This window comes from Purpureocillium takamizusanense, chromosome 3 (assembly GCF_022605165.1).
Source record: "Purpureocillium takamizusanense chromosome 3, complete sequence".
NCBI lineage: Eukaryota > Fungi > Ascomycota > Sordariomycetes > Hypocreales > Ophiocordycipitaceae > Purpureocillium > Purpureocillium takamizusanense.
The window spans coordinates 2,019,890-2,046,192 of record NC_063070.1 but is presented as its reverse complement, the minus strand read 5'-3'; the positions used below and the strand labels follow the sequence as shown (position 1 = coordinate 2,046,192).

Sequence of the window (26,303 nt, the reverse complement as noted above, 5' to 3'; positions counted from 1 at the left end):
AGTAGGACACCATACGTCCGTCTGGCCTCCAGGCTGCTAAAACGGAGTCGAGCCACTGCAACCATTGAGGCAGGCACACAGAGCGGGCAATTGCCTCTTTGTCAACGACATACCAGCCGCCTATTCCCGATTGTCGAACCTCGCCTCAGGAGACAACAGGGCCACTGCCATGGTGGCCTTCGCCGTCTATCAGTCAACGCTGGGAGGCTCACTGGTCGAAACCCCTGGCCAGGCTTGCGACCAATGCCGCCAGAAAAAGTCGCGATGCGACAGGCACCGGCCCGTCTGCGGCAACTGTGTCAAAACCGGCTCCGGATGCACTTGGATCGCGATACCGAAACGCAGAGGGCCACGGCCGCGCAAGAGGCGGGCGATGCCCCTGCCCCTGCCCCTGCTGGGCGATAACTCCGCCTCAGAAACCACGCCCGAACGCACCGGCGAGGCTGCCTCATCCGCTGCCCCCATCAACACCAGTGGTACTGATGCGATGGATCAGTTCCTTGAAAGCTGCGATGGTCAGTTGCCACTGATGATTCCTGCCACGTCACCGGACTGGCAGCGTTGCAGCTCGCCGTCGAAATTGCACCGCGAGATGCCTTGCACGACAACACTTCCTGACTATACTGCCTGCTCTGGGCCGTTGCTGGAAGATCATGACATCCCCAATATCCTCAATATCTCACAGCCGTGCTGGTCCTGCGTCGATGACACCCTTCAACTTCCTTGCTCCTTCTTCGAGCCCTACGTCCGCTTGTTCATCGACAGACTGTACCCCATATTTCCCGTCATGGACTGCCACTATCTGCTGAGATTAGTTTATGCTGATGACACCCTGGGTCGGCCGCTTACCATGGCTGAGTATGCCTTGCTGACGTCCCTTTCTGCGGCTGTGGTGATGCAACTCAATATCGAAGGCTTGCCAGGGCCTACATTTGACGCGGGTGTCGAAGGCAAGGGCACTCAGGCAGCATCGCCACCCTTTCCTCAATCTTTATCCTGTGCTCAGGTTTTCACCACGCAATGTCTCGAGGCTCGCCAAGGCTATCCATTCATTGAAGAGGCTGACGAGTTGACTGTCATGACCTCCTTCTTTCTCTTCGCCTACTACGGCAATCTTGATCAAAGCCAGTCTGCCTGGTATTACCTTCGTGAGGCCATTGGATTTGCTCAGTCGCTTGGCGTAGATGATGCAGACCTTTACGCTGGCTGGGAACCTAGCGCGCAGCAACGGCGACGGCGGCTGTTCTGGCTTCTGTTCATCACAGAACGGTACCTATCCCGGTCCCTACGCTATAACTCACCGTTCGGAGAACTAAGGGCTCCTGCCACAGGGCGTATGCCATCCAGCATCGCCGCCAGGTCATCCTACGGCCATCAATCGATCTTCCCAGGGTGTTTGATTCACACGAGCCGAAACTCGTATACGGATTCCTCGCTCTCGCCAAGGTGTTCAGAAACATTGACAATACTTTTATCAAGGCCTGGGGTGAAGCCTCCTCGACAAGCCGGGCTTGTGATCCTGGGATCGCCATGAAGAAGATACTGGACCAGGAAGACCTCATGGGCTACCTCTCAATGTCTGAAGTTAATGAGACTCAGCGTCTCGATGTTCTAATCACACAACAATGGCTGCGAGTTCTTGTGTGCAATATGAAGCTCAGGCGGTCAGTGCTTGGCGCTAAACACAGTACCCAGCAGCTCATTGGGGCCGGCCACGGAGTTTTCGAACCGCAGTACGTGCTCGACACTTGCCGGAGCCTGTTACGGATTGTCTCGAAGGCAAACCCGCTATCTTTAGAAGCGCACGGCATAGGCATGGTAATGCGCACGCAATGTTTCATGTCCTTGGCTTTGAAAATCAGCGCTGACAGGCCGAGCAGGAGCAAAAGATCTCGGACGCGGCGAATTGTCTCTGCGACACACTTTCCATGTGCAAGATGGACATCGCGGAAGACTCCAGTTTCCACTGTAAACGAGACTTGTTGCATCACTTTATGCTATTCCTCTCTCGTTTCCGGAACCACGAGAGCCAATACCTCAAACCATTGGCGCAAAAGGCAAACGCCGTCCTGACGCAGGGCTTCCAGCTGGTAGACCGAGCAATGCTATGCTCATCTAACGACGACCAAATGATAGCGCAACAAGACGCCCCCAATGAGTTTTGAAACCCCTGTGCGACGACTAGGGATTTGCTTCACAACCCAAACAATGAGGCCCGCGGCTGAATACATCATATTATCAATAGAGTCCGACACGCACGAATATCTAACAGCGCGCGTTCCGTTGGCGAGTCGACTGACTCCCTCAAGGCTGGCATGATGGTTGACTGGGTCGAGTATGAGCAAGCATCGCCGCCACCAGGCAGTACTACTTTATATGACTATGAGATATACTATTTTACACACCCACAGCTATATCTACACAAGCCCGCCAACACAACCAGGGTTCCTTAGAGTTGCGTGGTTAGGGTAAACTTTCCAGGCTGATACCCTCCGCGAATGCTGCTGTAACGGAGCACTATAGCGGCGCTAAGAATAAGCAATGCTGTTGTTGCCGTTGCTGCTAGAATGACGCATTCGCGAGGGCTGCCGCGTTGATAGCCCGACCGGCGGGTTATAGTGCTTCGTAGGGCGTCGACAAATTTTGCAGCGGCTAGTCTCTTCGTAGTTTACATATCGAATGGCAGCGTTCAGCGCTGGAGCTCCCAGAGGCTAGCGAGTATACATAGAGACATTTCTCTGAAATTCGTAATTACGCTACAAGGCATCGGGCGAGTTTGATGAGAAATTACATCTGGTTTTGCCAATCAGAGCTCACATTGACGCTTTGAGTAACTTGAAGGCATCATCACGCCCTCCCTTGAACCGTAGCTCAGCCGTCTTCCAGTTGATGACATTCCAGATGTTCTCAACGTAGGCTGCTTTATTGTTGAGATACTATATGCAGTTATGATCTGTACTATCTGGAACTGATTTGAGCTCTCGAATCTTACCTGAAGGTAGAAGGCATGCTCCCACAAATCCAGCCCGAGGATTGGAACCTCGCCGCCGACCACTGGATCCTGGTCCTTGGTTGTAATGATACGCAGTTGCGGCCCGTCTCGGATCAACCACCCCCAGCCACTACCCTGCAGTCCAAGAAGCGCCTTTGAGAACGCCGCTTTAAACTCCGTCAGGCCGCCCCAGGTCTGGGTGATGGCCGCAATCAAGGTCGGCGCGCTGCTTTGAGGATCCGCAGCCTCAGGTGATGACGCGGGGGCCAGGTTCTCCCAGAAGAGCGTGTGATTTATATGGCCCCCTCCATTGAACTTGATAGCTCCTTGGAGAGCGATCTGACCCGCAATATCTCCGGAAGAGCTCGCGGTCGCGTACGTTTTGAGGGCGGCGTTCAGATTGTTGACGTAAGTCTGGTGGTGCTTGGAGTGGTGAAGCTCCATGATCTGAGCTGAGATGCTGGGCTCGAGGGCCTTGATGCGGGCATTCGTGTTAGCACATCGCGGGCACCCTGATGGGCAGAGCATCGGCGGGGCCTGAAAGGAGGACAGACATCGTAGGCGTACGGCAACGCTGGGAGGCTGTAGACGGTGGCGGACATTTTTGCGGCGGCGGCAGGTAAGGGCGGGCTCGAGTTCGGGACGACCGATTCGAATGAGCCTGGTTACGACTATGCGTCTGGGGAAAACGGGTGATGGCGTAGTGCTGGAGGTAAAGTTGGTAGGCGCGAGCTTGGGGCAGAAGAATGAATGAATTGCACCGCTGCCACAGAGGAGTCTCTATGCTAGTAAACATCATCTTCCAAGCGGATAAATCGTGAACCCGGATAGTTAGTCATGTTGAGGTAGTTTTTTGAGCCTGGCGTTGCCTGCATGACGATCTCGCTCAAACTTGCTCGACTTGCCAGTTTGGCGCTACATCGTCCCTTTTATTGGATGGCGAATGTAACAGGGCGCCGCTAATAAGGCACGTAAGGGGATGATGGTAAGTACCTGTGGCCATGTTACGTTTTCCCGAGGCAGTTTCGTTGTCATTGCTCCTTGTGAGCCAGACGCACGGCTTGAATCGCGGGGAGGCGCCTGGGAACGCCCCTTGCTCACAAGTAGCATCATATTATTAGACGGCTTGGTCGCCCTAGAGCAGGGAGACACAACCTTCCACCTGTCCATGTTCTGGGTCGACGTCAAGTATGTGCGGCCCTGAAAACACGAACCGCCCTCGCGGAGGAGCGCTGGTCGCTCTTGGCCCTCCTTTGAGCCCCGATAGACCCAGCTCGACGGCATCCATTCATGGTGATCTCGCATTTCACACGCCCGGAAACCCCGGTAGTGCCGAGGCAACTCATGCGCGGCTTACATCAAGCACTTTCCTTGACGTGGCACACATTGGCGAACTCTCAGTGATAATCCAGTAAGTCTGTCACCTCGCGCGCTGCGAAGGTATGTGTGCTGAGGTGCAACGCAGCACTAGTGGTGACATGACGAGAAGCGCCGCCGAGTGCGGTTTCTTTCGCCAGTTTTCGCTCGCGACACCGACGGCACTTAATGACAGCGACGGACGGTTGGCGTTCCTCGAACTCCCCATTGAGCCATTGCCGCTCACAGTGGGAGATGGCGGCATAATAGGCCGTCGCGTGTCCGTGTGTTCGAGACAGCCGTGCGGCCGGGAGTCCGTGGTAGCAGAAGGGATTGTCGGTTTCAACTTTCACGAGCCTTCAAGATCATCGTTGTGATGAGGAGATCCAGGTCATGAGGTCATGCGATAGAGGAGCAAACATACCGAGCGGTGTCACGGACGGCATGGAAGGTGCTAGGTGGCGAGCAGGACCTTGCCAGCTACTTCCTAACTTGGTAGCCTGGAGTAGATAGCCTACTTTCTCGATTACGTCCATCGCTGCTTGTGCCCGAAATGCGAGCCATGAACCTGGGGCTGGCCTGTGTTCCGTTTGAAGCAATAAAGCAGAGCAGCGGACTCTCAGAATCCATGAGTACCTTCTGAATGGAGTCAAGTTGTCAATGATGACCGCGGAGACCATAGCAGTCGGGTATCTCTAGTAAGCCTTACAGTATACCTACAATCAGTTTAATCACTCTACATCCTGCGGCTGAGCCAAGTAGCCCTGCAAGCGCCAAAGCAAAAGATGCAGCTGCATTACCGCATTGCTTCGCCCATGTCGCAGGACAACGATTTGGTGACCGCGGAAAGTATGGGACTCCCTCTTTAGTCTCTCAAACTCCAAATTTCCGAGTAGCCATGGCATGTTGTAGATGACCATCTTCTGATTGTATCGGGCATCGGTAACGTCCAGCGTGGCGAACGGTGCGGCCCTCATCGGATGGCAACTGTCGTCAGGAAGCCAAAGCACACAACCCCCAGGCTTGGTCCTGTCAACTTCCGCCCAGTTGGAAAAGGGCCTTAAAGACTCCATCGCCCCTTTGGAGGCTTTTGCTGGAATAGCGCATGTGACCAGTGCGTCCGTAGCTAGCCGCCGCATCATGCGGAGGAGTACGTCTCCCATGTCTTCGCGCCAAATCGGATTCCGCATATTGGGCGCGACCGCCATGCCGGTGCGAACCGCAAGCAGTACAGATGTGTACCTCTTGTTCTTTCCACCCAAGCTGTCTACAACAGACTTTCGACCGAGGGTGTAGCTCGTGAGAGGTCCGCGAGGCCGGGCAGAGGGGGCCGGTGCCTCTGGTGGTGATCCGGCCGGCCGCATCGCAGCCGGCAGGTTTTGATCAGGTAATTCTGCCTCTGATACTGGTGTGTTGACATCATCATCCGTATTCGCGGCGGCTTCTGATCCCTCCGGTGCAAGTTTGCCAAAGGAGAGCGGCCCAGGCGCCCACCATGCTGTGCCTGTTTTAGGGTGCGTAACCAGCTCAAAGTCTTGGAGAAAGTATCGGGGTAGCAACACAGTCGTATATTGACATCGCCGTATCGGGGATTCGAGGGCTCTTGCTTCGGGCGTGTCAGCTACAAGAGTCAACCTTGTAGGTGGGGGACATCTTACCAAACGGGTTCTTCGCGAGTTTCTTCCTGAAGCGACCGACAGGCTTGGACGGATCAGCTTTCCTCTGTCGGCGCCGTGACTTCATCCATGCTGGATCGAAGAGTGGGGACATGGGGAGATGCCCGATGGCCGTTTCAACCGTGTGTCGGTCTTGGTTGAGCCGTGGGAGGTTATCGTCAGAGCTGGGACCGAGACCAGCGTCAACCTTTCCGGCCAAGTTCCTGCTCGTCAGGGACGCACTGTCATAGGAGGCCCATCGTCGACTCAAGGCGCCGAGAGAGCCAGCAGCAGTCGTAGCCAAGGCTCGACGCGTCTTGCTTGGCATCATTGTTGATCATTTTGCGGTCGCCATGGCCCCTCTGTACGGTTGGAAGTTTTGGCTGCGCTATCAATCAATAAAACGGGGGCGCGTGGGCCGGTAACGTTCGGGAGCGCCAAAACCCCACTACCTCTAGTGGCGGGAGCACCCAGCTCGAACGGAAGCTTCGTCCTCCTCACACCGCGAGGTCTACGAAAATGGCCGTTCGACAGCGGTTGCTACCCGCCCTGCGGATGCTGCCAAAGAGGCAGATTCGATCTTTTGGGTTTTCCAAGCCCCCTGGGAATTCTCCACCGATGCAGGACTACATACCCATGCCCTACATCGAGGAGACATCGGCAAGCTCATCCCTGCGCCGGATTTGCATGCTCTGCTAACTGATTCGAACTACAGGCGGCAGGCCGAAAGACATGTGAGAATCCTTTCAATAGGCCAATGCGACCGATGTCTCGCTGACGACTCGATAGGGGACATATTCTCCAAGCTACTGCAGGTGCGTCGTGACATTCGAGCCTGTCAATCGGACGCGCAACTGACGCGATCTTGCTTCAGGAACGTATCGTCTGCCTGAATGGTGAAATCAACGACTACATGTCCGCCTCTATCGTCGCACAGCTCCTTTGGCTCGAGTCGGACACCCCCGAGAAACCAATAACAATGTACATCAACTCGCCCGGCGGGTCCGTCACGTCAGGTTCGAGTTGCTGTTTCCCCGCAGGGCAGGACGTTGCTAAGCGCTATCCAGGCATGGCCATTTACGATACCATGACGTACATCAAGTCGCCCGTCTCGACCGTCTGTGTCGGTGGAGCTGCATCCATGGCGGCGATACTGCTCGCTGGTGGTGAGGCGGGACAGCGGTACGCGCTGCCACACAGCTCCATCATGATTCACCAGCCTTTGGGTGGCACGCGCGGCCAGGCATCGGACATTCTCATATATGCCAACCAAATCCAGCGGATACGCGAGCAGTCCAATAAGATCATGCAGCACCATCTCAACAAAGCCAAGGGCTACGACAAATACAGCATCGAGGAGGTCAACGATATGATGGAACGTGACAAGTACTTGAGTGTAGAGGAGGCGCTCGATCTCGGCGTTATTGACGAGATCCTGACCAAGAGGACAGACAAGGAACCGAAGAAAGAGCATTCGGCAGCGTCCTCATCTGGGCCGGACTCGTCTTGAAACCCTTGCTGCTATTCGAGATAGCAGCATTCGCAGTCGCCGCCGCGGGCTGCCGTGGATCCATGGACGAGCGCTATCGGTGTGGTTGAAAAACAGAGTAGCAGTAAGCGCCCGGACGAGGCACTTAATATTGTACGAGTATGATGGAAGAGGCCGTCAGTAATATCATATATTTTAGTATGAGTAGTAGGATTAGTAGATCAGGTGGAACGTTGCGGCGTAACGGCGGAGAATGGACTCCCTGACGTGCCTTGCCGATGTCGGCGACGAGATTCTTGCACCACCCAAGCGATTGTCACGGTCGGTAGACACGGCAAATTCGCCATTGTGGGCTACTCCATCAAATTGCAGAGAAGCATAGCGGTGAGAAATGACTTTGGCCTACTTCTATACGCATCCGCATGGTCCGGGGCTGGCAGGACACCGGAGGCTCACTTTGCGCTATCTGTCCCTAGGTAGGTACCGAATGCGGCCGCGCTTGGTTTGTTGTGCAGCACCATGACTGTCCAGCGTCCATTGACCAGTGGATGGCGGGCGGTTCCTGCTGACCATTCGCGGGCCCGCTATGGGACTCCACCCGCCCCAAAATACACTGGAGGTAAGGACTGGAAGAGCGCTGAACCGGGCCTAGGATTGGAGCTCCCACGTCAGTCGGCCGACTTCGCTGCGGAATTCTCCAAGCCGTCGTGCATCAGCGACAACCAGCACTCGTACCCGCTGGCACTTTGAACCTTGGGGACTCCATCGGCACACGCAACACGTAGCTGGGCCGACTGGGAGCAAATCTCACTTGTGACCTCCCGCTTCTCTACATCAGCATCGGCATCATGCTTTCAGCAAGCCTGCGGCAGCGCCGGCCCGGCATCATGGGCGCCGCACTGACCAGAGCCACCCTCGGGCGCACAACGTCGCGACAGAGGTTCGTGAAGATCCCATCCCAGCCGCACTTGAGAGTTGACAATTGATCTTCTGCAGCCGCTTCCTATCGTCGACTTCAGCATGCCGCGCCGATGAACAGCTCAACAAGGTCTCGGCCAACATTACCCAGCCCAAGTCGCAGGGCGCCTCCCAGGCCATGCTCTACGCCACTGGCCTGTCTGAGTCCGACATGAACAAGGCCCAGATTGGCATCTCGTCGGTCTGGTACGAGGGAAACCCTTGCAACATGCACCTCATGGACCTATCCAAGATCGTGCGCGAGTCCGTCGCCAAGGCCGGCTTCGTCCCCTACAGGTTCAACACCATCGGCGTCAGCGATGGCATCTCGATGGGCACCAAGGGCATGAGGTACTCGCTCCAGAGTCGCGAAATAATCGCCGACAGTATTGAGACCGTCATGAATGGCCAGTGGTACGATGGCAACATCAGCTTGCCCGGTTGCGACAAGAACATGCCCGGCGTCGCCATGGCCATGGGCCGCGTCAACCGACCCAGCATCATGGTCTATGGCGGCACCATCAAGCCCGGCTGCACCAAGCAGGGCGAACTGATCGACATCGTGTCCGCCTTCCAGGCCTACGGCCAGTACATCACCGGCAACATCACCGAGGAGGAGCGCTTCGACATCATCCGAAACGCCTGCCCCGGCAGCGGCGCCTGCGGCGGCATGTACACAGCCAACACCATGGCCACCGCCATCGAAACCATGGGGTTGACGCTGCCCGGTAGCAGCAGCAACCCTGCCGAGGATGCCAGCAAGCGCGCCGAGTGCGAGAGCGTCGGTCCGGCCATGCGCAATCTGCTCAAGGAGGACATCAAGCCTCGCGATATCCTCACGCGTCAGGCCTTTGAGAATGCCATGATTATCGTCTCCATCCTGGGCGGGAGCACAAACGCCGTTCTTCACCTCATTGCCATTGCTGATTCGGTCGGCATCAAGCTGACCATTGACGACTTCCAGAGCGTCTCTGATCGCATTCCTCTACTGGCGGACCTGAAGCCGTCCGGCAAGTACGTCATGGAGGATGTACACAAGATTGGCGGCACGCCTAGTCTTCTCAAGTTCCTGCTTAAGGAGGGCATCCTTGATGGATCAGGCATCACTGTGACCGGCAAGACCATGAAGCAAAACGTTGAGAACGTTCCAGACTTTCCCAGCAGCCAGGACATCATTAGGCCACTCACGAACCCGATCAAGCCCACAGGGCACATCCAGATCATGCGTGGCTCTCTCGCCCCCGGAGGCTGCGTCGGGAAGATCACCGGCAAGGAGGGCCTTCGATTCGAGGGCAAGGCCCGCGTCTATAATGCCGAAGACGACTTTATCGACAGCCTGGAGCGGGGGGAGATCAAGCAGGGTGAAAAGACGGTTGTCATCATCCGCTACGACGGACCCAAGGGCGGCCCTGGAATGCCAGAGATGTTGAAGCCGTCGTCGGCAATAATGGGCGCTGGACTGGGCAAGGACGTCGCCCTACTCACTGACGGACGGTTTTCGGGCGGCTCGCACGGCTTCATCATCGGCCACGTTGTACCCGAGGCCATGGAGGGTGGCCCAATTGCTCTTGTCGAGGACGGAGACAAAATAATCATTGACGCTGAAAAGCGGGCTATCGACCTCGAGGTTTCCGAGGAGGAGATGGCACGGAGAAGGAAAGCGTGGACGGCGCCTCCGCCGCGATACACGAAAGGCACCCTCAAGAAGTACGCCAGCCTCGTGAGCAACGCCAGCTCAGGCTGCGTTACCGACGGGCCCATTCAACAAAGCGCATAAAGGATCTAAAGGTTCAAGTATGTAACGCGATATATCTGGCTTCACCACGGCGCCGGCTGTCCTGGTTCTAGGAGTATTTACCACTGGCGTTCAAGATGTGGAGCCGGTCACACATTGTGGTGTTCTAGTACTGGAAAGGATTGAGTTGGTAATGTAGCTAATATAGCCCTGTCCATGAGCTTCCGGCCTATAACTGTCATAGATCGGTCGCGACCACGTCAAACCTCAAACGCAGTCGAGATTGCGGCCTCGAGCAATGCATCCTTTGGACTGTATTATGAACGCAGACTTGACTTGAATAAGGGCCCACACAGGGCCACACCAGGCGCTTCGCGTCGCTGCCCTCAGATTTCCACGCGGGGCTCATTTCTTCCCATTTAGCGCAGCAACAAAGGCTGCCTTGTCTTGCATTGTCAACCCAACCCTTTTAACCCTGCTCAACCGCGCAAGCGCCTCAGCGATGCGATCCAAAACCCGTTGCTGTTGAGTCGAGACATCTGTCTCAGTCGCCTTTCGCTGCTTCAATTCACCGCTGGAGCCGACGGTGCCACCTCCATTTGTCGTGGCCGCGGCCGTGTTCATCTGCCCTTCTGCGATGCGGACTCGGATGCATGTCGTTGGCCGCGAAAGGAGGTTCCAAACAAACTTAAACCACTGGCCCGGCACAGGTGTCGTGACGTCAGATGGCGTGTAGCGAATGCTAACGGGAAAGATGTGGACTTGAGACGGACAGTCAACGATGGTCGGACTTAGTGGAAGTATTGCTTTGCCGTTGGTGGTGCCGCATTCGGGGAACACGGCGATGACTCGGTCCGGAAACTCGCGGAGGAGGTCTTTGATATCGACGAGGTTCGCATTCGGTGGGGGCGCAGTACGCACTGGCGCGAGGGCCATGGCCACCGCGCCGAACAAGCCCACGCGCTGTAGCTTTCGTGTGCCGGGATACGATGCTGTAAACACGGGATCGAAGATGGCCGCAAGATAGATGGCATCGATGGGACTTGTAAAATTGGCGGCGATGACGGAGCCTGGATGCGGAACGCGCTCGCGCGGCTGCTCGGATAGGGTCCCACGTTTGACGCCGTCGAGCTGTAGGTCAACCCACCAGATGCCGGGGATTGCCATAAGACCCCATAGTGCAATCTTTCTGGCGATGACAGGCAGCGGAAGGTAATGGAAGAGGATGAAGTAGCTGGCAGCGTAGGTGAGGAAGAAAGGCAGGCGAAAGAGGAAGAGCAGGCCGTGTGTCAATGTCGAGACGGCAGAGAGGGGCGTCGAGACGGGCAGGAAAGGCGCGATGCCCGTGGCTGCAACGACGAGAAGAACATGTTAGCGCTACGGGCCGGACGAATGACAAAAGTGAGCGGCGGGAAAGACTCGGCGGGCACGCACCTCGATCGCGGAACTGGCTGTATTTTTCCATTGCGGCGAAACGGGCGGGCGAGCCGCCGGTTGCGCGAAGGGATATTTTCGGTTGAATTTGGGTGGAGTTCAGGTAGACGACATTAGGACGAGTAGCACAGGTGAGGGCGAGGTTGTCGAGACATGAAGCCTGCACCAGATCGGCTGGCCCGGAGGCTTGCTCGGGGAGCTTTGGAGCCAGTCGAGCCCGACGGGCGATGATAGGGTCGGCTAATTAGTCAGGCCCCGTCGAAGTTCTGCGTCATGTAGAGCAAGTTGACCGCAATCAGAGGCCGGTCGCTTTGGTCGTGCGCCTGCCTACTAGATAGTGATCGCGTGGTGGTGCAAATCGGTGGTGGTGACATGTGATAGTACGGACAAAACCCCCAACGTTTGCAGGTACGTCCTGGGCGTGGCGTGAGGCGTTCAGCACATGATGTGGCTGGTGGGCGGCGCCTCGCTGTCGGTGGGTGAGGCGGGTGGGCCCCGCACGTGCCCGTCTCCCCGACAACCCTTCTTACCCTTACCTTCCCAGTAAGGTTAGTGAGTAAACAAGCTCACGGGAAGTGCAGCGCAGCGCACCCCACCCACTACGGTCTCGCAGCCACAGCATGTTGGCGCAGAACGGACAGCTGCGAAGTTGCATGTTCAAAACAGAGGGCCGACTGTGTACCAAAATTACGGCGCGCATCGAGAACCAACCCTCCCTCCACCTGACGCGAGGCAACCGCACCTTGCTTCTCGTCACCCGCTTCAACCTTGCCACATATCAACTGACCAGCCACTATCCGCGCGACCGTCATAGCACAGCATTCCCAATCCACATCCGCGAACACTTCCTCTACGACGCCTCGTCCACCTGCGCCGGCCGACGGGGCCCTGCTCCTTGCCTTGCCGATTTTGATTCCGGTTTTCTTGAGTCGCAGGCACGACGCCACGGCCATGGAGAGCTCGGAGAACCAAGTGAGTATTTTGCGGCTGCGCAGAGCAGCCGTCGGGAGTACACACCACTGACTGGGTTGCCATAGGTTGCGCAGCGAAACCCCAGCGCGCTGCCTAAGCCGAGCGCTCGTACGGCTACGATGTCTGAATGGACCGAATCCCAGCAAAACTCCCGTGTCCAGACGGCCATTCCAGCTCCGCCAAGCTCCAAGATGGGGTTCAAGAGGGAGATACCGCAGCCCACACATCTGCCTGAACCCAAGCGGAAGCACACCATCCCCACACCCACGACATATTCCTCAAAGACGCTCAAGCCGTCGCAAGCAAGATCGGGTGTGCAAGGAAGCTCCTTGGTGGAGATGGCAAAGGCAAATGCGAACCCTCCCGTGCAGATGCGCAACCAGAATGCTGACGATGCGGTTCCGACCACACAGCCAAAGGGTACTCCGGCCCTGTCGACGAGCAGCTTCGGGAAATCCCTTGGTCTCAGCCGTGTTGCGCCACTCGATCGATCTACAAACGCGACTTTCAGAGCCTCGGGCCACCCAGTCCATGGTCGCTCAAGGTCACAGATCCAGCGGCCCCAAACCGCCCACGGGCATCATGACGGCGAGCATCGAGGGGACCCGTCCACAAGCACCGGTATGCCTCCCTCGAGCCATCTCCGAAAGCGACCCAGCCTCGACCCGGTCCAAGTTTCCAAAGTCAGGGAGACCAAGAGCAATCAGCTGTTGTTTGGAGCAAGGGAAAGTTCTCTGGAGGCCGAGTTTTGCGATTTGACAATCGATGGGTCCAAGCCCACGTCTCGTTCAATCGAGCGTCAAGTCGCAACCCGACCAAGCTCGCAAGTAGCGATGCGCTCCACGACAACCGCGAGTTCGACAGATGCGCCTTGTTCGTTAGACGAAAGGCAGCGTTCGGTGGCAACACGGGTTGCCTAGCATGTGCCCAAGACGCCGACCGACAAGCAGTTGGAACGTCAGCTCCAGTTGGTTGAGCATTCCATGTCCAAGATTGCGGCTGCCTCTCCCTCCCGATCTCCCTCCCAAAAGAAGTTTCTGAATAAGAGTTCTAACTTGACTGCCTACGCAGCCTGGGACGTTGACGGGCGAGTCGTCACAATGGAAACACAGTTCAAAGAACTTCAAAATATGCTCAACACGACGCTCGCCCAGCGGAAGGGAGAAGACGAGGCATTAGAACAGGCTAAAAGGAGAGGTAGGCGCTCCAGCTGGGTCACAGGCATTAGCAGCAGACACTAACAATCGATGCAGTGTCAGATTTGGAAGAGAATCGCAGAAAGCTTGACGAGCGCAACGAGCAGCTCAAAGACGACCTCGATGTGGCGAGAGAAGAGAAGCGACAGCTGCAACACGACATGGAAAAACAACGATGGGAGCACGCCCGCGCTGTCGACGACATCGAGCGACGGCACCGCGAAACGACAGATGACCTCTCGCGGCAGCATCGGACGGCAGTCGACAATCTCACTCGCGAGCTAGGTCAGCTCAAGGACCAAGAAACCAAGGAGCACCAACAGCGGCTGGACGCCTTGACGCGTCACTATCAGCAAGAACTGGAGGATGAGCGTCTCCGGAGGGATCGCGAGGTGCAGGAGGTGAGGACACGAATGAGCAACGAGTACCACGACATGGATATGGCGCTTCAACGAAAGGACCGCGAAGTTCAAGAGATGCGAGTAGATGCCAACAACACACAGGCAGAGCTGGATCGTGAGAAGGCGCTACGGAACAACCTGCAGGCCAGCCTCGCGGAGCTTTCCGCATCCAACACGACGCTCGAGGCCAAGATCAACTCGCTGAAGTCTCACATTGAGTTTCTCGAGTCCGACAGCAAAGCTCAGTCCGATTCGTTTTCCAGCATGGAAGCGCGGCTCCAGGACGCGCTGCGAGTCGCCGATGAAGCCAGACAGAAGCTCATCAAGGAGGAGACGGAGCGCCGCGTCTTGTTCAATAAGTATCAAGAGTTGAAGGGCAATATTCGCGTCATGTGCAGGGTGCGACCTGCGCTCGATGGGAGTGAAGGCGAGGAGGCCAGAATATCATTTCCCGATGACAAGACGTCGGCCGAAATCGTCTTGGCAGGACCCGAGGAGAGAAGCAGCTTGGGGGCGGTGTCGAGGAAGAACTACCCCTTCGAATTCGATAGGGTCTTCACGCCCGAGAAGCAAAACGAGGAAATATTCGACGAGATCTCGCAGCTCGTGCAGAGCGCGCTGGACGGATACAACGTATGCATATTTTGCTATGGTCAGACCGGCTCCGGCAAAACATACACCATGTCCTCAGACGACGGCATGATTCCGCGAGCCACGCACATGATTTACGACACCATGACGAAGCTTAAGGAGAAATCATGGGAATACACCATGGAGGGCTCGTTTGTGGAAGTCTACAACGAAGACCTGCATGACTTGCTGACGCCTACCGACCGCAACTCATCCGACGGCAAGGCCAAAAAGCTCGAGATACGGCACGACGAGGCCCGCAAGCAGACAATCATTGCCAATTGCAAGTCGGTACAACTCAATTCTGCAGCCAGCGTGGAGAAGATACTCAGAGAGGCGCAAAGCAACCGCTCGGTGGCGGCAACCAAGGCCAATGAGCGGTCATCACGATCGCACAGTGTTTTTATCCTCAAGCTGGTCGGGGAAAATTTGGCGACGGGGGAACGTTGCGAGGGGACCTTGAACCTTGTGGACTTGGCTGGCTCCGAGCGGCTCAAGCACTCGCAAGCCGAGGGCGACCGGATGAAGGAGACGCAGAACATCAACAAGAGCCTCAGTTGCCTCGGCGATGTCATTGAGGCGCTGGGGAGGGGCACGGGACACGTTCCCTACCGCAACTCGAAGCTAACGCATCTGTTGCAGTATAGCCTCGGGGGCAACAGCAAGACGCTAATGTTTGTCATGGTCTCACCACTCGAGACGCATCTGAAGGAGACTCTGACTAGTTTGAGGTTTGCCACAAAGGTACGTCTGCTCCGAGCCACCGATGACACTGGGTGCTGACCGCGTTCTAGGTGCACAATACCCACATTGGCACTGCGAAGGCAACAAAGAGGATCAAGTCGGCCGACTCATGAGAGCTCTGTCCCATGTCCACAAGGGAGGCGACATAGCATGGACTGTACGAATCTGTTTGTAGCGTAGCGGTGCGTTGCTCGTTTGAGCAATTGAAGAAGAGTATTGAGCTATACATATGACCCCGTCTCTGACAGCAGCTCAGCAGGTGGCACTACCCTGTATCTATAAGTTTTCGCACATGTAGGGGGTTGCTTGAGTCCTTGTCGTTTACCTCGACCTGACAATGCAGAGCGCTCATCGAGCGCTGAAATGTAACGAAAGTGAGGGGCCAAGTCTTATCACTCACTGCAGGCCGATGTAGCCATGCAGGGGTCACTGTGAACAACCCGGCAACAACAAAGTATTAACTATTGACTGGACTGGCCGATGCTGCCTGGTGGCGTGGGCGAGGTGGGGCGGCCAGGCGATGCCCGTTGCTGTCGCTCGCTCATCGCTAATAAATAACCAATGACCCATGCGCCCCAGCTTTCAAACATCATCCAGAGCCAGAATAAACCCCGTTTCCGTCGGAGACGCACAGCTCCAAGCCATGGCGAAGCCCCCTCACGGCCTATCGTCGTCCGTCTGGGCCGGGGCTTCGTCGCAGCGAGCCCAATCTCAACCGCCGCCGCTACCCGCCGCCTCTGAGGAGCTGCCGTCGCCGTCATCATCATCACCGCGAGCCAGAGCGCTCGCCCGCGTCCAGGCTCTGCGACGTTTCGAGCAGGTTTGCGTGAGGCTTCGATGGAAGTCCATCGATCTCCAGAACGCCTACGACCGTACCAACGCGCCGCAGCCTTTCGGGTTCGCGGCGCAGGACGCCGAGAATAACTTCAAGGTTGACTTCCACGAGTTCTATGTCAAGATCGAGCAGGCCGTCGTGTTGTTGCTCAGGCTGTTCGGCACAACCATCGCCAAGGCTTCTTCAACGATAGCCAGCAAGCCACAGTACGGCGCCACCCCCTCCGTGGCGGCCGCTCATGCATATCATCATAACGTTCTCAAGGCACTCGACGACGACCGGCACCCGCTGCACGAGCCGCTCGGCAAGGGCTCCGTAAACCAGGCGCTCTGGAAAGCCAAGGAGCTGCGCAACAAGTGGAAGAGTGCGACCGAAGGCCGTGACTCGCCGTCACTACGGATGTACGATCTTAGCTGGATCATAAATCAGGCCCTAGAGGGGTTGGAAGCTGCATACGCCGTTGCTTCGGCCAGAGTCACCGAGGATCTTAACCAGGACGACTTGGCCATGACTGGCGACGAGCGGCATGAGGCCGTCGTCGCTGACGACGAGTGGGAGTGGATGGTGGAGCCCATGGATTGGGAATCGTGAAGCTGCGAGATTTTGGCGGCCGTTGATGATGGGATACCCTTTGGAGTTTGGATGTATGCACCTTGAAGAACGCACACTGCTGTCGAATCTGCGTCACAGCTTCATGGCGACTCACATTTGTTTGTTCTATCCGTATGCCTTGCGTGCTTCTCGCTCTACTCCGTGTTTGCTACTCATTCATCGTGTCCATGCTACTCCTCCTCATGCTTGACTTGATCGCCAACCTCTATCTTGACATCGTCGCCCGCTAGACCCTCCAAGACACCTTTCCTGAAGGTTTTACGTAGACGACATTTACCAAGCGCCTTTCCTCCAGCCTTGCACTCCGCGCACTGCTTACCATGACTAATGATCAGCACATGAAGCGGATACTTCTCGTCATCCGGCACCATGGCATCGAGGTGCGCCTGCGCCTCCTCGCGGGTGGCACTTGGAGGGCGCCAACCGAGTAGACCAGTGATGCGGTAGACGTGCGTGTCGACGGCGAAGCTCGGTCTCTGTAGACAGAAAAGCAGGACGCAGCTGGCTGTTTTCGGGCCAACGCCCTGGAAAGACAGCAGCTCTCGCATGGCGTCTTCGTCGGAAGCAGAGAACAGGTGATCGAGCGAGTACGAGCCGTGCTTGGTCTGTGTCTGTTGCAGGATGCTAATAATCACCTTTGACTTGACGACACTCAGTCCACCCGACTGAATCACCCTTTGCAGCTTTGCCTGGCCTCCCTCCACAATTGCTTCCCACTTGTCGCTGCCACCATAGGCGTCGTCCATGCTTTGTTTAGCTCGTGAGCTGTTCTTGTCGCTCGTGTTCTGGGACAGAATTGTTCGAACGAGGGCGTCGAGCACCGAGGGCGAGGCGCCACAGCCAGCGGTTGCTGTTGGTGCCACGACTTCTTTCGGACGCACGCGATCACCGTGCAGGTCAGCGAGAATGAGGTGCGCGAGTGAGCACTCCCCTGCAGTTGGTCTTCCGAAGCCAGGGAAAGGAGAACGACGGGTGTTTTCGGTAAAGGATTTTAATTTGCGCGCACGAAGAGCTCCGGACGGGTCTTTTGCTTCAGATCCCATCGCCGTTTGTGCTCGTGAGAGAACGTTGGCGTCAGAGTTGACGACGATTTTGGCATCGCGGCGGTCACGCCGTTCTGGCTCAGGCGACGGTGTCGACTCAACCTTGATGCGCTTCCTGGGGCTGGTTGTTCCAGATTCGAGCGGCTCAGGCTGTACTACAGCCTCACGCTTTGGACCCCGCTGCCTTCTGCTTGTCATGGGAGCTTGCATCGACGTCCGCTTGGCTGCGGCGCTCATGTCGTCGCTTTGCTGAGCGGTACGGGCGCTGCGCCGAAGCACAGCTGCTTGTGTTGTGCCGGCCATAGTTTCTCATCTGTAAGGAACAAACATCCTCTGTCCTTGGTCTCGTAATTTGCTTCATGTGCAGCCAAGGCAAGCCGGGTTGGATGTTCGAGGTGTCGGTTGTTCTGGGACGCTAGACGTTCGGCTGGTGCCGAGCGAGAGAGAGAGAAGAGTCTTGATGTCATTACCGAATCCCGCCCATCGACGTGCCGCCAGCCGCACCCGCGGTCCCCTGTGGGGGCAGGGCGGGGCTGCTTTTAGTTTAGTACCTTAGCTAGTTAGGTACTACCTACTAGGAGGTAGTGGGTGAGGTGTACCTAGGCGCAAAGTACAGAGAAAGGTACCGCAGTATAAGAGGTGCCCAACCCGCCACCCGGTTGTCCAGAAATGCGTGCCCGATTGCGTACTACCTTACCTATACCTCCAGTACGTATGCACTGTGTACCTCCCAGCACGTTCTACCTAAGGTAGGTTAGTAGGATATGTCTGTAACGCTCAGTAGTAGGAAGCCCTGCGAACGCGTCAACAGCTCGGCACCACGCCGGCTGATGAATCGTCTATTACACCCCTGATTTTGCCAGTTGTGAGCGCTCAGCCTAGCCACCGAGAAGTAGAACCGCTTCGTTTTTGCACCCCAGACGGCCCATTCTCGGGCCTATTCGCATTCATATGTACCTTCGGCGGACGCCATGGTGAGCGCGGATGAACGGGACCGCCACGGGCCAACCGCTCAAGCGGCTGGCATGCGTGTCTCGCTCTGCGATGGAAACGCCGATCGCAGTACCAAGTGTCTCACTTTATGTTACAAAGCAAGTACGTAGTGACTAGTAAACAGCGATACACCCCTCCAGTTAAACTTGGACGGCAGCCGCCTTGAATGTCCACATCTTTGTATCCGCCGACTGACAGGCGCGCTGTAGGCATGACGTATATTCGCGGCGACCAGGCGGAATTTGAGGCTTGTGAACGGCCCGGAAACGATGGCGGGAACTGGGTCAGTCTTCTTCGCAGTTGCAAGAAAATAGTAAGGTTCTTTTCGCTCCATCATCCTGGCAACTGAAGGCAGGCGCATCACTTCAAGAGCAGTTTCATGGCTACACTGGTGAGGTTCGCGTAGGGTTTACGCCTGCATTTCAAAACGCACCTTTCCTCGATGACTGCAAGGTATCGATGCAAAGCCTTCGGTCAAGCCGTCAACGATGATGTGAATAGCCGCTCAACCCGGGGCTTTTCTGTTTGGTCGCATACACTGGACCCGGGACACTTGAGACGAGATGTCGCGAGGGCGTTCTTCTGGCCTGTCGCAGGCAGGAGGAACCTGCACTTGCTCAACGACACAGTGTCTCGAATTCTTTAGAAGTCGGATGACCGTGGATAATTGATGCTCACGCTCGAGTTGCCGGAGTCGAACATTTAGTGAACCTTGACAGTAAAAGCACAGCTGTGACCGTAAAGAAGGGGGTAATCCACTATGCAGGTGCGTTGCGTGCTCCGCTCTTTCTAGAAATCGAGCGTTAGCAATCCGGCCCTGCTAAAGAGCAACGGCATTGAGCTCACGGTCGACTACCGGGCGTGGGCGAGATTCTCATTGATCAACCCGACATATCCCTCGCTTATGCAAGCAAGACAAATCAGACTGGATTCATCACGGCAAGGACTCTATTTCGCAACAAGACTACTTCGTAAGAAACAGACCATGGGCCAATTGGGGCCGTGCGTGCGCATATGCAACAACTCGCTTATTACGCGACGACTCCCTGAACGCATAGGCTTTAGCGCACATACTCCAGACCCTGCACGACCTAATACTCAATAAAGCCGGAACGAAAGAGCTGCGAGCGGTGGGTGGTGCATCCGTGTTGCCATTGCAATTTAGCGGGCACCTGACTGCTGCTTTATATGCCGTGGCGGATCGTGCCGCGGAGATCATACAAACATGAAGCGCCACTGGCTGATTCTACTTCATACTACTTATGTACAAGATACAATTGCTTGCCAACTCGCAACTGTTTTCTACAGATGATGATGAGCCAGCTCCCGAAGTAGATTAGCAACTGGAAAGAAGTTGGACAGCCCAAAAGTCGGGAACGAATCTGGCGTCAGTGGCGGCGTAACCTCAACATCTTCTAGTGCCACTTTCAGGCTGGGGACGTTATTGACAATGCTTCCATCAGGCTGTAAGGAACCGTTAATCGTGCGAACTTGCGTCATCCGGGTAGTGATGAACGGGCATACCTGCACAATCTGAACCTTCATCGACGCGGCAATGGCGTCTGGGACGTCATCATCGGGCCGCGTCGTGATGTTGTTTTCTCGCAGTGCCTTGTCCAAGGGCATACCAGCGCTTAAAATTCCCCTGGCGGGCTGTCCAAGCACCACAAAGCTTCCAGCTGCCTTCTCGTTGATGGACAGCATGATTTGACACGGCTTCGGTATATCGGCCCTGTCCACGCTAATCCTCGCAAAGTATCTTCGCTTGGTTTGGGGCACCTGTCGACGCTCGCCCCGAGATTCGCCTCCCTCCGAATATAGACGATTGATGAGGGTGATCGCATCACGTCTCATCTGATCTTCAGATTTATGCCAGTACTCCAGCCCCTCGTAGGAGTATCCGAAACCCTTCAGGGTCCTCACAGTCTGCGTTGTATGGGGCTTGCCGTTCAATCCAAAAAAGGGCTGCAGATGCGACTGGCTCGTGATGGTGGCTCCTTCGGGTGAGCCAAAACGGGAAAGCCCGCTATACGATCCTTGGAAAATATCCTCATCGGGCCTGATAACCTGCCAGTATGCCCACAAGCGGTCCATGTTGCTATGGTGCAACATGCTGCCAAAGTTGTCAGCGTCTGGTGTGATAGGTGACAGAGCATCGCGTGACTTACAATAACGGGTCAAAACCAGACAGGTCAGGACCAAGGAATTGTTGCCCACACGCAGCGTCCCAGTGTATGCCATTGTGTATCAATTCCATGCTGACAAACCGGGCACTTGTCGAAGTGAATTCTGAGAAATTGTCCGCACGAGCAAAAGCATCGTACTAAGCAGTACGGTCAGTAGATGAAATGGGTGAAGAGTGTCTGAGAGTAAACTCACAACCCAGTCCTTATATGGTCGCTGGCTCAGGAGGTCATTGGCGGAGCTTGGATAGCTTTGAGGAGCCGGGCACCGCAACGTCCTATTTCGATTGTCCGAATCAAACGAACCATATTGACCATCCACGACAGATTGTGGAATATTAAAGGTAAATAACGGGTTATCGATCTCGCTTTGCCGCACCTCTTGACCATTTGGAATGTTAACAGTTATCTTCGCCGGGACAGTCACTGATGGGACTGTCGCGTCGGCAGCCCAGTCCCAGAAGGGCGCTCTTAATTCATCCGCCGCTTGCATATAGTCGTCCCGAACTCTTGGGGGGTAAGTACTCGCGATCTTTCGCGCTTGCAAAACTAACACTTGCTGTTCGGGAGTTAGAGTGGGTTCAACTCGGTAGAAGAGAAATGACAGACCTCGAACAGGACGACGTATGGTCGATGCCACGATAGAAATAATAGTTCCTGCCCGAGAAATCAGCGATCGAACTAGATGGGTAGCTGCGAAGATGCTTGGCCTACGCCGTGTGGGCAATAGCCTGCCCATCCATCCGTTGTTCGACGTCCGGTCGCGTTCCACTCGATAAACGGTCTGCCATGGATTCCTGATGCTATTCGTTAGTTGGACAAATCCCATAGTAGCATTGGCAACGGTACGTGCCCTCAATTTGAAAATATGAGAGCGTGTCTGTATAATCCGCCTTTTGCATCTCTAATAGCGCTTGGATGTAAAGATCCCTGCTTCGGTGAGCTAAACACATCACTCGCTGTGTTTCGACCAGCACATACCATTGTGGACCAGCCTCGGCTGCTAAGTCCCGGATATTCCTTCTCAACGGCACATCATTATTTAGGTGTTTTGCTGATACACCAGTTATCGGGTAAGGGTCTTGTGCAGCCGTAGACGACGCCGCACTTAGTACCAGAACAAGTCCGGCCTTTAACTCGCGTGTTCGCATTGCTGGGAAGGAAAGTAAGTACAGGTCATGGAAGGAGAAACCACGTCAAAGTGTCATTGCAGGAGGAATTGGACCAACAGGTTGAAATAGTACTCAGGCGCTCCAACTTCGACCAAAACAATAGCATGGCTTGCCCCAGTCCAGGCAACGACGCAGCAACCACATCATCCCAGTCGCTCCGAGTGCATGGCGCCGGGTAACTCTAAAGTTGCAAAGGAATGACTTCCTCAAGACGGCGATGGGTTCTTCAGCCGTTGCCGGGACACCAGACAAGGGAGTGCTTCATCTACTGACTCGGAAGATTCAGCAGCGAGTAGGGCGACGTCCCGATCGGTTTACCATCATCAGCTCGAGAATGGAACAATGAGCGAGTGAGCTGAGAGCCAACGAAAGTTCCCGAAATAGATATATATCGACAGAACATTCCAATTGATCATGTAGTCGGAACTAAGGAATGGAGGAGTAGTGCCATCTTCTACTTTCAGACAATGACACGAAATGAGTGTCTTAGAGGGGTATGCCACAATTTGATAACAGAAGATTGAAGATAAAGGAGCAAGCGATGGACAGAAAAAGAGGCACCGCTAAATGCACTCACACAAACACACACACACATACACATACGCACATATACACACACATACAAACTTGCAATTGCAGTCAATTCAATATATCTAAAAACCAGTCATTTTCCCTTCGCTTTCAAGAAGAGTACGTACTAAGTGTTGGCCGCACAGATGTTCCACATTTTTCTGGGCCAGCGCCCCGCCCCCATGCCGTGCCAGCCGGGCGGCGCGACTTGACACACGCCCACATCTCAATTGAACCACATTGTCACAACGCAGCACCCGCGCCGGCAGGGCTCAATTCGCTTGAAGAACACGTTTCCGCTGTTTCCAACGATGTCATGACATCAGGCATTTGTTTTTCCGGGCCGTGCCGGGCGGTGATGGCGCCGTCGGCGTGGTGGCGAGGGCATGTCTCACGGGCGCAGTCATGGGCACAGGCCGGGCCCGGGAACGCTCCGATATTCTGACATTGGAGGAAATACGTTTTTCAAGCGAATTGAGCCCTGCCGGCACGCGCGGGCGTTATGACGAAGCGGTTTAATATGACGATGTAGTTCAATTGAAGTTCAGTTGAGATATCGCCTGTCCCGTCCCACCTGCGCACCAAAAATACATGTAGCCGGCACGGCATGGGGGTGGCACGCGCACCTAAAAATAAAAATAAAAAATAAAAAAAAAGGTAGAACTCCTTTGCGGCGACAGTTTTCTTCCTTTGCTAATAGTACGACTCATGATATTTACCGCAGCTTAATGTCGGCGGACGCGCGTACTTGGCATCACTACTAGATACTCACACCCGTCGGGCAAGTCACCTAGCGGCCAGTCCCAGTGCTTCTTAATCTCCTCGAGCGCCTGCATGGGCTCGGCGTGGTCGATATAAAATTGTGAGTTGATGCCCGCCACGAGGCCATTTGACGAGTCGCCGAAAAGCTTGCCACATAGCTTGGCATCGCGGACGTAAGGGATGGGCGACGATTTCATCACGGCCTCTGCCATGTTCTTGACGTAGTCTAGCGACAGGAGCTGTATGTGTGCTGTATGTAGCGCCCATTATTAGCGCTCGTCATCCTGTCATTCTTAAGACAGCGCCTTCACTTACATCCAAACGAGCTCGCCGCGGCCAGGCACTCGACCGGGTTGGAGCTCGCCAGCCCGTACACATCATCGGAATGCTCGCGCAGCGTGGTCAGCAGCCCACGTGCCAGCCCATGCGTGCGGAAGCGCTTATCGACGACGAGCTGCGTGATCCAACATACTGTTTGCCCGCCGTGCTTCCAGCGGCACGCCAGTGCGTGACCTGCCGGCTGCCCGTCGACCTTGACGCGCGTGTACGATACGTCGGCGCCGGGCGGCATGAACTCATCTCGCAGTCGGTGCGCCGTCATCGTCACTGGCTTGCCCGGCTGCTCCGCCTTGGCGCCCCAGGTGCCGTAGTTTTCGCTGAAGAGGGCCGCCGCCTGCTCAAGCATGGCGTCCGTCACCTGCGACGCCGGAAACGTCTCGTACTCGCGCCGCGATCCCGCGTTGGCCATTATGTCTGAGTCTGAATTTTATGATGGTTTGCTATGATGTGACGGATAATGGTTGGGCAATTGGCCCTGGTCTGAGAATCAGCGTTGAAGGCGGGCAGTAATATCACCACGAGAACCTTATGTCAAAGCGGGGTTCACACAACGGATACATCAGGCATACGTCAGTGGCGGATCAATTCAAGGCCTCGTCTCTTCGCTCGCATGGTAGAGAATGTAATGGAGGTATTAGAGGGGGTATAAAACGTGAAGCCGACGGGCCGAGTCGCTACATGTATGGAACAGTGATAAATGAGCACGGATTGTATGAAGTGAATGGCACACCAGTCTATACTCGATTGGTGACTCGTTGCGTTTAAGCCCAGGCTACCCTTATAGACACGGGCACGTAAAATACACTCGCCGAGGGAGTCGAGACTATAGTAGTATGTCAGTGCCGGCAGCAAGTACTCTCGTTGGTTTAGTGAGGGTACGCTTTTATTTGCTTCACTAAGTTGGGAGGCGTGTTGCCCCGCGAGTTTTGATAAAGGACGATTATTCCCGAGTCGCAATAATGATCGGATTAGTAGAGTCAATCTCACCTCAGCTTATCTAATAGTCGCAAGAGCGCCGTAGTGCGTCTACATGTAGGCTATAACGTAACTCATCCTTGTATATCAGTCAGAACTTGACTCATTCTGCTAGCTAAGGTAGCACTTATAAAACTCTCAACCCGTGATTGGGCTCAGTCCTATAGGGCGGCTATTCATTTACCACGGAATCACGAGAAACATGGCCGCCCAGACAATTGCACTCGTCATCTGTAGCACGCGCTCGCCGCGCCTCAACCCCTTTATCGTGCAGCACGTCGAGCGCAGAATCCGTCCCTTGCTGCCCATATCTGTCGCCCTCGGCACCGTCGACGTCGCCGAGCTGGCCCTGCCGCTGTACGACGAGCCCGCGATCCCCTCCCACCTCCCCACCGACGACCCAACCCCTCACTACGCCCACAAGCACACGCGGCGCTGGTCTGCGGTTGCGCGCCAGTACGACGCCTTCATATTCGTCACGCCGCAGTACAACTGGAGCGTCCCCGCGTCGCTGAAGAACGCCCTCGACTACTTGTTCCACGAGTGGGCCGCGAAGCCCGCCGCCATCGTGTCGTACGGCGGGCGCGGCGGCGGCAAGTCCGCGGCCCATCTGCGCGACATCCTCCATGGACTGCGCATGAAACCCGTGGAGGCCGCCCCTGCCCTGACGACGAGCGGAACGACCCTCACCCACTGTCTCGAGTCGGGGAGCCTGGGTGAGGTGGACGTCCGGCGGTGGGCCGAGGCTGGCGTGGAGGAGCAGCTCGAGGCCATGACCGCGGAGCTTCTACAGGCGTTATCACCTAACTTGCGTTCTTGAGCCTATATACAACGATAGTTTATAGAATGAATTTACACGCCAGGCAGCATAGTAACTACTCTGGCGTTAGCCTACCCACTTGCGAAACTCTGAGACTTGGGGTCTGTCCGAATCGCGTAACCGCACCCGTTTCCCCTCCCCAGCCGTCCACCGCTCTGCTGCCCGTAACATATCGCGCCCGTCCCTCGAGCGCACGTACTCTAGGATCGGTCGCCATATGGTCGGCCGGATCTCGCGGCAATATACGTCCTGTACGTAGTGTCGCAGGCATACGCCCCGCATCAGCGAGTTGTACTCATCCGACTCACGCGAGCCGGCCATGTCCTCGCTCCCCGGCTCGTTGCAGTACGGATTCTCGTTGAAGATTAGGCCCTGAACCGATACCAACAGCTGTAGCAGTGAAGATTGTGACGGATTCCATGCCTCGCCGTGCCACGT

General features: G+C 55.8%; 13 protein-coding genes across 18 annotated transcripts; 7 read left to right on the top strand and 6 right to left on the bottom strand.

The window, feature by feature from the left end:
* Positions 1 to 4: 4 nt before the first annotated feature.
* JDV02_004208 (uncharacterized protein) lies at positions 5 to 2,408 on the top strand. Of its 3 annotated transcripts, XM_047985403.1 has the most exons (3): positions 5 to 1,269; positions 1,332 to 1,818; positions 1,881 to 2,408. In XM_047985403.1, exons 1-3 carry the CDS (start codon positions 170 to 172, stop codon positions 2,163 to 2,165), a joined length of 1,872 nt encoding a protein of 623 aa, XP_047841380.1. In that variant the 5' UTR covers positions 5 to 169; the 3' UTR covers positions 2,166 to 2,408. The 3 variants fall into 3 exon arrangements, with proteins under 3 accessions (XP_047841380.1, XP_047841381.1, XP_047841382.1); XM_047985404.1 differs by having other exon boundaries at positions 1,332 to 2,408; XM_047985405.1 differs by having other exon boundaries at positions 5 to 1,818.
* SOD2_2 (Superoxide dismutase) lies at positions 2,329 to 3,653 on the bottom strand. The gene is made up of 3 exons (XM_047985402.1): positions 3,547 to 3,653; positions 2,993 to 3,466; positions 2,329 to 2,936 (listed from the first exon to the last, which is right to left on the bottom strand). Exons 1-3 carry the CDS (start codon positions 3,592 to 3,594, stop codon positions 2,814 to 2,816), a joined length of 645 nt encoding a protein of 214 aa, XP_047841379.1. The 5' UTR covers positions 3,595 to 3,653; the 3' UTR covers positions 2,329 to 2,813.
* A 308-nt stretch (positions 3,654 to 3,961) lies between these two features.
* JDV02_004206 (uncharacterized protein) lies at positions 3,962 to 5,071 on the top strand. Its single transcript, XM_047985401.1, has 2 exons — positions 3,962 to 4,403; positions 4,458 to 5,071. Exons 1-2 carry the CDS (start codon positions 4,183 to 4,185, stop codon positions 4,723 to 4,725), a joined length of 489 nt encoding a protein of 162 aa, XP_047841378.1. The 5' UTR covers positions 3,962 to 4,182; the 3' UTR covers positions 4,726 to 5,071.
* JDV02_004205 (uncharacterized protein) lies at positions 4,863 to 6,379 on the bottom strand. Its single transcript, XM_047985400.1, has 2 exons — positions 6,007 to 6,379; positions 4,863 to 5,954 (listed from the first exon to the last, which is right to left on the bottom strand). Exons 1-2 carry the CDS (start codon positions 6,332 to 6,334, stop codon positions 5,080 to 5,082), a joined length of 1,203 nt encoding a protein of 400 aa, XP_047841377.1. The 5' UTR covers positions 6,335 to 6,379; the 3' UTR covers positions 4,863 to 5,079.
* A 110-nt stretch (positions 6,380 to 6,489) lies between these two features.
* Positions 6,490 to 7,581, top strand: JDV02_004204 (Endopeptidase Clp). The gene is made up of 5 exons (XM_047985399.1): positions 6,490 to 6,663; positions 6,719 to 6,737; positions 6,793 to 6,818; positions 6,878 to 7,019; positions 7,071 to 7,581. The coding sequence occupies exons 1-5, from the start codon at positions 6,523 to 6,525 to the stop codon at positions 7,511 to 7,513; spliced, it is 771 nt and encodes a 256-aa protein (XP_047841376.1). The 5' UTR covers positions 6,490 to 6,522; the 3' UTR covers positions 7,514 to 7,581.
* Positions 7,582 to 8,175: 594 nt separating this feature from the next.
* Positions 8,176 to 10,410, top strand: ILV3 (Dihydroxy-acid dehydratase). Its single transcript, XM_047985398.1, has 2 exons — positions 8,176 to 8,432; positions 8,489 to 10,410. Exons 1-2 carry the CDS (start codon positions 8,341 to 8,343, stop codon positions 10,224 to 10,226), a joined length of 1,830 nt encoding a protein of 609 aa, XP_047841375.1. The 5' UTR covers positions 8,176 to 8,340; the 3' UTR covers positions 10,227 to 10,410.
* A 33-nt stretch (positions 10,411 to 10,443) lies between these two features.
* On the bottom strand, positions 10,444 to 12,011 carry vps66 (Lysophosphatidic acid:oleoyl-CoA acyltransferase 1). Its single transcript, XM_047985397.1, has 2 exons — positions 11,619 to 12,011; positions 10,444 to 11,533 (listed from the first exon to the last, which is right to left on the bottom strand). Exons 1-2 carry the CDS (start codon positions 11,647 to 11,649, stop codon positions 10,590 to 10,592), a joined length of 975 nt encoding a protein of 324 aa, XP_047841374.1. The 5' UTR covers positions 11,650 to 12,011; the 3' UTR covers positions 10,444 to 10,589.
* Positions 12,012 to 12,254: 243 nt separating this feature from the next.
* Positions 12,255 to 15,946, top strand: KAR3 (kinesin-like nuclear fusion protein). Of its 2 annotated transcripts, none has more exons than XM_047985395.1 (5): positions 12,255 to 12,590; positions 12,656 to 12,937; positions 13,004 to 13,787; positions 13,844 to 15,561; positions 15,612 to 15,946. In XM_047985395.1, exons 3-5 carry the CDS (start codon positions 13,574 to 13,576, stop codon positions 15,672 to 15,674), a joined length of 1,995 nt encoding a protein of 664 aa, XP_047841372.1. In that variant the 5' UTR covers positions 12,255 to 12,590; positions 12,656 to 12,937; positions 13,004 to 13,573; the 3' UTR covers positions 15,675 to 15,946. The 2 variants fall into 2 exon arrangements, with proteins under 2 accessions (XP_047841372.1, XP_047841373.1); XM_047985396.1 differs by having other exon boundaries at positions 12,656 to 13,211; positions 13,662 to 13,787.
* A 213-nt stretch (positions 15,947 to 16,159) lies between these two features.
* Positions 16,160 to 17,102, top strand: JDV02_004200 (uncharacterized protein). Its single transcript, XM_047985394.1, has one exon. The coding sequence runs from the start codon at positions 16,205 to 16,207 to the stop codon at positions 16,985 to 16,987; it is 783 nt and encodes a 260-aa protein (XP_047841371.1). The 5' UTR covers positions 16,160 to 16,204; the 3' UTR covers positions 16,988 to 17,102.
* JDV02_004199 (DNA-(apurinic or apyrimidinic site) lyase) lies at positions 17,082 to 18,487 on the bottom strand. Its single transcript, XM_047985393.1, has one exon. It carries the CDS (start codon positions 18,352 to 18,354, stop codon positions 17,179 to 17,181), a length of 1,176 nt encoding a protein of 391 aa, XP_047841370.1. The 5' UTR covers positions 18,355 to 18,487; the 3' UTR covers positions 17,082 to 17,178.
* A 1,592-nt stretch (positions 18,488 to 20,079) lies between these two features.
* On the bottom strand, positions 20,080 to 22,706 carry JDV02_004198 (Tyrosinase). 3 transcript variants are annotated; one of them, XM_047985392.1, is made up of 9 exons: positions 22,457 to 22,706; positions 22,209 to 22,380; positions 22,081 to 22,157; positions 21,942 to 22,024; positions 21,837 to 21,884; positions 21,424 to 21,786; positions 21,213 to 21,367; positions 20,569 to 21,157; positions 20,080 to 20,508 (listed from the first exon to the last, which is right to left on the bottom strand). In XM_047985392.1, the coding sequence occupies exons 1-9, from the start codon at positions 22,503 to 22,505 to the stop codon at positions 20,347 to 20,349; spliced, it is 1,698 nt and encodes a 565-aa protein (XP_047841369.1). In that variant the 5' UTR covers positions 22,506 to 22,706; the 3' UTR covers positions 20,080 to 20,346. The 3 variants fall into 3 exon arrangements, with proteins under 3 accessions (XP_047841369.1, XP_047841367.1, XP_047841368.1); XM_047985390.1 differs by having other exon boundaries at positions 22,209 to 22,706; XM_047985391.1 differs by lacking the exons at positions 21,942 to 22,024; positions 22,081 to 22,157; positions 22,209 to 22,380; positions 22,457 to 22,706 and having other exon boundaries at positions 21,837 to 21,940.
* A 925-nt stretch (positions 22,707 to 23,631) lies between these two features.
* On the bottom strand, positions 23,632 to 24,627 carry JDV02_004197 (uncharacterized protein). Its single transcript, XM_047985389.1, has 2 exons — positions 24,047 to 24,627; positions 23,632 to 23,981 (listed from the first exon to the last, which is right to left on the bottom strand). The coding sequence occupies exons 1-2, from the start codon at positions 24,477 to 24,479 to the stop codon at positions 23,695 to 23,697; spliced, it is 720 nt and encodes a 239-aa protein (XP_047841366.1). The 5' UTR covers positions 24,480 to 24,627; the 3' UTR covers positions 23,632 to 23,694.
* A 522-nt stretch (positions 24,628 to 25,149) lies between these two features.
* On the top strand, positions 25,150 to 25,947 carry JDV02_004196 (uncharacterized protein). Its single transcript, XM_047985388.1, has one exon. It carries the CDS (start codon positions 25,248 to 25,250, stop codon positions 25,863 to 25,865), a length of 618 nt encoding a protein of 205 aa, XP_047841365.1. The 5' UTR covers positions 25,150 to 25,247; the 3' UTR covers positions 25,866 to 25,947.
* Positions 25,948 to 26,303: the final 356 nt, after the last annotated feature.

Bases quoted from the DNA above. Each gene is read 5' to 3' on its own strand.
- JDV02_004208 (XM_047985403.1), top strand. From the start codon at position 170: ATGGTGGCCTTCGCCGTCTATCAGTCAACGCTGGGAGGCTCACTGGTC. The intron at 1,270-1,331 runs GTACCTATCCCG...CTCCTGCCACAG, and splicing joins CTTCTGTTCATCACAGAACG to GGCGTATGCCATCCAGCATC. The intron at 1,819-1,880 runs GTAATGCGCACG...CAGGCCGAGCAG, and splicing joins AAGCGCACGGCATAGGCATG to GAGCAAAAGATCTCGGACGC.
- SOD2_2 (XM_047985402.1), bottom strand. From the start codon at position 3,594: ATGTCCGCCACCGTCTACAGCCTCCCAGCGTTGCCGTACGCCTACGAT. The intron at 3,467-3,546 runs GTCTGTCCTCCT...GCCCGCATCAAG, and splicing joins CGTTGCCGTACGCCTACGAT to GCCCTCGAGCCCAGCATCTC. The intron at 2,937-2,992 runs GTAAGATTCGAG...AACTGCATATAG, and splicing joins AGCATGCCTTCTACCTTCAG to TATCTCAACAATAAAGCAGC.
- JDV02_004206 (XM_047985401.1), top strand. From the start codon at position 4,183: ATGTGCGGCCCTGAAAACACGAACCGCCCTCGCGGAGGAGCGCTGGTC. The intron at 4,404-4,457 runs GTAAGTCTGTCA...GGTGCAACGCAG, and splicing joins GAACTCTCAGTGATAATCCA to CACTAGTGGTGACATGACGA.
- JDV02_004205 (XM_047985400.1), bottom strand. From the start codon at position 6,334: ATGATGCCAAGCAAGACGCGTCGAGCCTTGGCTACGACTGCTGCTGGC. The intron at 5,955-6,006 runs GTAAGATGTCCC...ACACGCCCGAAG, and splicing joins ACTCGCGAAGAACCCGTTTG to CAAGAGCCCTCGAATCCCCG.
- JDV02_004204 (XM_047985399.1), top strand. From the start codon at position 6,523: ATGGCCGTTCGACAGCGGTTGCTACCCGCCCTGCGGATGCTGCCAAAG. The intron at 6,819-6,877 runs GTGCGTCGTGAC...ATCTTGCTTCAG, and splicing joins TATTCTCCAAGCTACTGCAG to GAACGTATCGTCTGCCTGAA. The intron at 7,020-7,070 runs GTTCGAGTTGCT...AGCGCTATCCAG, and splicing joins CGGCGGGTCCGTCACGTCAG to GCATGGCCATTTACGATACC.
- ILV3 (XM_047985398.1), top strand. From the start codon at position 8,341: ATGCTTTCAGCAAGCCTGCGGCAGCGCCGGCCCGGCATCATGGGCGCC. The intron at 8,433-8,488 runs GTTCGTGAAGAT...GATCTTCTGCAG, and splicing joins CGCACAACGTCGCGACAGAG to CCGCTTCCTATCGTCGACTT.
- vps66 (XM_047985397.1), bottom strand. From the start codon at position 11,649: ATGGAAAAATACAGCCAGTTCCGCGATCGAG. The intron at 11,534-11,618 runs GTGCGTGCCCGC...TCGTCGTTGCAG, and splicing joins CAGCCAGTTCCGCGATCGAG to CCACGGGCATCGCGCCTTTC.
- KAR3 (XM_047985396.1), top strand. From the start codon at position 12,570: ATGGAGAGCTCGGAGAACCAA. The intron at 13,212-13,661 runs GTATGCCTCCCT...CTGCCTACGCAG, and splicing joins GGACCCGTCCACAAGCACCG to CCTGGGACGTTGACGGGCGA. The intron at 15,562-15,611 runs GTACGTCTGCTC...ACCGCGTTCTAG, and splicing joins GTTTGAGGTTTGCCACAAAG to GTGCACAATACCCACATTGG.
- JDV02_004200 (XM_047985394.1), top strand. From the start codon at position 16,205: ATGGCGAAGCCCCCTCACGGCCTATCGTCGTCCGTCTGGGCCGGGGCT.
- JDV02_004199 (XM_047985393.1), bottom strand. From the start codon at position 18,354: ATGGCCGGCACAACACAAGCAGCTGTGCTTCGGCGCAGCGCCCGTACC.
- JDV02_004198 (XM_047985392.1), bottom strand. From the start codon at position 22,505: ATGCTATTGTTTTGGTCGAAGTTGGAGCGCCTGAGTACTATTTCAACC. The intron at 21,885-21,941 runs GTAGGCCAAGCA...TTTCTCGGGCAG, and splicing joins CAGGCTATTGCCCACACGGC to GAACTATTATTTCTATCGTG. The intron at 20,509-20,568 runs GTATGCCCGTTC...GGTTCCTTACAG, and splicing joins TGAAGGTTCAGATTGTGCAG to CCTGATGGAAGCATTGTCAA.
- JDV02_004197 (XM_047985389.1), bottom strand. From the start codon at position 24,479: ATGGCCAACGCGGGATCGCGGCGCGAGTACGAGACGTTTCCGGCGTCG. The intron at 23,982-24,046 runs GTAAGTGAAGGC...CGCTACATACAG, and splicing joins CGCGGCGAGCTCGTTTGGAT to CACACATACAGCTCCTGTCG.
- JDV02_004196 (XM_047985388.1), top strand. From the start codon at position 25,248: ATGGCCGCCCAGACAATTGCACTCGTCATCTGTAGCACGCGCTCGCCG.